Here is a 4,075-nt window from a genome sequence, read left to right on the forward strand (position 1 = left end):
GATTTCATTTACAGAAATGTGGGATCATTTAATTATGAGTCTCATACAAGTGATGTGGGTCACATAAGTGCAATCAAAAAACTAAATCTCACATGATAATTTCCATCTCCTATCCCTCTCCTTTCCAAAATTGAGTCAGTGTTGTGCTTAAAGATTTAACAACTGTTCTTCCCTTAAGGCTTAGAGATGATAGCTACTCCTGAGTTAGTGAATGGATGTAGTTATATATATGTCTTCCCGTCTCCAAAGTGTTTCAACTTTAATACAATGGATGACATGCAACATCAACCATCTGAGCTGAAATCATCCAGTGCTCCTAGTGGCCCATCCCTCAGTTCCACAGCCCTGGATCATAACAACATCACTGGAGCAGCAATAATGGGTTTGTGTTAAAGTATGGGATGGGCTGGGAGGATTAAATGATGTGCTATGTGTGCACATGATTCATCACTTGCAAAGCAGAGCACTTATACGTTTAGGCTACACAAAGTCAGAACTTACATCCAACATAATTTCTTTCAAAGGGTTTATTTAAAAGAATAGTGACACAAATTGCAAACTTGGTTTGTACAAAGCAGTTTGAGAACACAAGACATTAGACACTTGATAACAATGTTAAAAATGGCAACACAGAGTAGGCTATACAGTACAATTCAAGAAGGGCGGATAAAGGGCACAACTTCAAACCGCAACAACTTCAAAATGCAAAATGATTTCTGCTTGGCATATCAAGTACAAAAGATATTTAAAATGAACTTCATCACTTTACCCATTTGTTGAGTTTTTCCTTCATTAAGGAAAGGAGTTTTTCCTTCATTAAGAGCAGATATTCCAAATAAAGGCACTTTCTATAGCAATCAATGGACAAACATGGTTGTGAATAGACAAAAACAATAAAAAAGCTTTATACTTTCGCTGTTGCAGCTTCATCTTTGGCACACAGCTGTATGAATCGTGAGAGACATGAGTTCCATCACGCAAATGAGCAACACAAAGTAACTCGACAACACTATGTACAAAAAGTTATGTAAAAATGATATAAATATGTCTAAAAACCACAGACACTATGTACACCTTTGGACTGAAGTATGGTAGAATTATTCTTCACTATTATCACACATGATGTTGTTATGGAAGTGGGTAGGGAGCCAGCGCACAACAAAAGCCAGTACATCACATGCATGATTTTAAACACATTTTGGACACGCCGGAAATACACAAGATGTTAAATTATGATCGCTTGCAAATGGTTAAAACCTCGTCAACAACATTCCCATGTTATCGAACAAAGACATGACAGGAATCATGATCCCAGTTGTTGTGAGCAGACTGGAGAGCAAAACAACCACATTATTACCTTTCAACGAATCACATTAGAAGTAACATTGCTACAAGAACATTGAGGATGTTCCCTAGCAATTCGCTTTCTTCGCATCTTTTTTGTTTGTTTATAGCAAAGTGGCACATGCACTTTTGTTGGCTAGCTGGGATGTCAGTCTATGGTCTGTGGGCAGTAGGCACAGTGCGGTGTTCTTTGATTGGGTCTCTCTGAACCCCTCTTCTCTTTCCGTTGTCCCCTTATTCTCTCTTCCTCAGGACAATGTAAATGAGGCCACTGATGAGGGAGAGAGGGAAGGCCACCCAGGCCAACACGTAGGCGTAGCCGAAGGCCGCATCTGCCTCCTTGTCCGGACTCATCACAGTGTAGATAATGGCCCCACACATCACAAACAGACCTGGAAAGAGGAGATGGTGAGAAGACTGTGAGAAATAACGTGACACTGTGAAATATAAAATGACTGCAAACACTTGCTCAAAAGCTCCCAAATAATTTTGTAATCCTTCATGTATCTGTTTTTTGACCCCAAGGAAGGGCCTTTGTCGGGAATTAATGAGCATTATTACTTTACTTTATTGCATCCTTGCAGTCCAGCACGGAGAGCTATCTTGTTTTGTGTCACAAAAGCGATCAAACAATCTCAAGTGATGCAAGACTAGAAGCCTATACTGTGTACAGAGACATGTCAACTCCCTCCCAGATGCTTTCCCCATGTGTTCAGGGCGTGTCCGGTCAGTGTGAGGTGAAGTCATACTCACTGGCCAAGATCTGGAAGACGGCAGTGAAGAAGAAGCGTCCACCCTTGACCAGCTTGAACAGCTGATACACAAAGGCAATGAGAGAGAAGAAGCAGAACAGCACGGACAGGACCATAAGAGCCTGAACTGCCTGGATCCAGTCTAGGAGTCAAACACAAATACATGTTTTTTTTAATATACACCAGTCTATTATAATAATCCCATAGGCTAATGTTAATTTCACAGAGTGAGGGCAAAACATTTTAACTCTCAATTAACTCTGATTAACTGATATTACTGTGTGTGAATACGATTAAAGCTTTGCAAACTGAGCAGACCAGTGTTTGTTGACGAACCTTCATTGCTGGCTGGTCTGCAGTGGTAGCCTCCATTAGTTGTCAGGCAATGGTACCATAGGTCTGTGCTTCCACTGCCACCTGTAGTCCAGGCCTTAAGAACAAAATGTAATGTTGTACATCATGCATCCAGAAATACACGCACAAATAGCTTAAAAGGGCATGTGACAGAGATCCTGGCCAGGTTTAGGCATTTAGAAGTAGGCCTACATAGCAGAGAAGTGCACCATTTAGAAGTAATAACTAATAATAACACTTCAACTTACATTGGCTGCCGTTGATACAAATAGTAGCACGAGGATGATAAGGTGCAAGATGAGCACTCCGAGAAGGATGAGCAGCATTTTCAAGTAGTTGGTTTCAAGATCTGCACAGATGAAAACACAGGAGGAACAGTCAAACTACTGTATATGCATGACAGCTCCAGATGGGCAGCGCAATAACAAAAAGACCACACCAGATGGCGCTATTCCCTTACTCAGCAAGCAACCACAATGTTTACTTCATTTTTTAAAGTATCACCCATAGAGTTAGGTATCACCTTACATTCAAACGTAGAAAAAAAGAAAAGGGGGGGAAAAAAACGTGAAGGGACTCCTGGTGGATCTAACTTATTTTTTTTAAGAAAAGCACAGTTAAAAATAAGACATGGAAATGCACAAAATCAATTCCGACACTTCTTTATTTTAAAATAAATTAAGTTTGTAATTCAAGTCTATATTTTACAGTCTACATTTACCCTTTAACCATAATGAATTCCTGTTGGTCTATGCATGGTTAGGCTGCATAATAAACCAAACTAGAACATAGAAAAGCGATAGAGCAATAGTAAAGTGAGTAAGCGCAAGCTCGACTCATGATGAATCACAAAGTTCCAGCACACGCTCCTCGAAAACAACTACTCAGCCCATCTGATGGAAAACATTCCAACGTAGTACCGCCATGCACACGCCTCAACTGTTTATTCTAAATAGGCATTTAAAAGGAACGGTCGATTCAGTCTAGTATTTTACTATAAAGTGGCAAAAACATGTAGGCTATTCGTAGATGCATTTTTACACGAGAGCAAGAACACAGTAAATCCATATTCCATTAAAAAATAAAGAAAAAATAAAACTCCACAACTAGAGTCCTATTGCATGCGACGGGGGAAAGTCAATAAAAAAAAGAAAACAAAAATCCAGCTCACAAAGTAAGGATTAAAAAGGTTAAACGGTCCAACTTACAAAAGGTAAGATGTGTGAAGAAGTTTTCAAGAAGAAAAAGAGTGCTGAAGTGAAGAGAAAGGGCAACTGCCTCCGAGATCGCGCTGATTCTTTCTCTGACCACGGAGCTACTATTCCAGATGTGGTGTATACACACACCCCAGTCAAACTTTTTCTCTGTGTGAGAACACCGCCCTGCAAGCGTTGCTACGTCATCAGGGGCCCGCTCAAATGCTATTCTTTTATTGTCTTTTACAAATCTGCTAGCCTGTCCCCCGATTTCACTACAAACTCAAATGATAGTGTGGATATATGTTGTTTACAATGAACTGATTGTTCATTCCGACGATATGAAGGACCCCAATGGAAAGCCATAGTGCTTTCTTGGGTTATAAAAATCCTCTTAGCAGACCTTGTATTGAACTGTATTTCCTGAAA

The 4,075-nt window shown here is 40.0% G+C and overlaps 1 protein-coding gene across 1 annotated transcript; it reads right to left on the bottom strand.

Moving 5' to 3' along the window:
• Positions 1–520: 520 nt before the first annotated feature.
• Positions 521–3,786, bottom strand: LOC306936723 (peripheral myelin protein 22-like). The gene is made up of 5 exons (XM_079520337.1): positions 3,659–3,786; positions 2,699–2,799; positions 2,433–2,526; positions 2,098–2,238; positions 521–1,736 (listed from the first exon to the last, which is right to left on the bottom strand). Exons 2-5 carry the CDS (start codon positions 2,774–2,776, stop codon positions 1,579–1,581), a joined length of 471 nt encoding a protein of 156 aa, XP_079376463.1. The 5' UTR covers positions 2,777–2,799; positions 3,659–3,786; the 3' UTR covers positions 521–1,578.
• Positions 3,787–4,075: the final 289 nt, after the last annotated feature.

This window comes from Electrona antarctica (assembly GCF_951216825.1).
Source record: "Electrona antarctica genome assembly, chromosome: 14".
NCBI classification, from domain to species: Eukaryota; Metazoa; Chordata; class Actinopteri; order Myctophiformes; family Myctophidae; genus Electrona; species Electrona antarctica.

Excerpts from the sequence above, each read along its gene's own strand:
- LOC306936723 (XM_079520337.1), bottom strand. The coding sequence starts at position 2,776 with ATGCTGCTCATCCTTCTCGGAGTGCTCATCTTGCACCTTATCATCCTC. Across the intron at positions 2,527-2,698 it reads TTGTATCAACGGCAGCCAAT|GCCTGGACTACAGGTGGCAG; the intron begins GTAAGTTGAAGT and ends TTTGTTCTTAAG. Across the intron at positions 2,239-2,432 it reads CAGACCAGCCAGCAATGAAG|ACTGGATCCAGGCAGTTCAG; the intron begins GTTCGTCAACAA and ends TTTGACTCCTAG.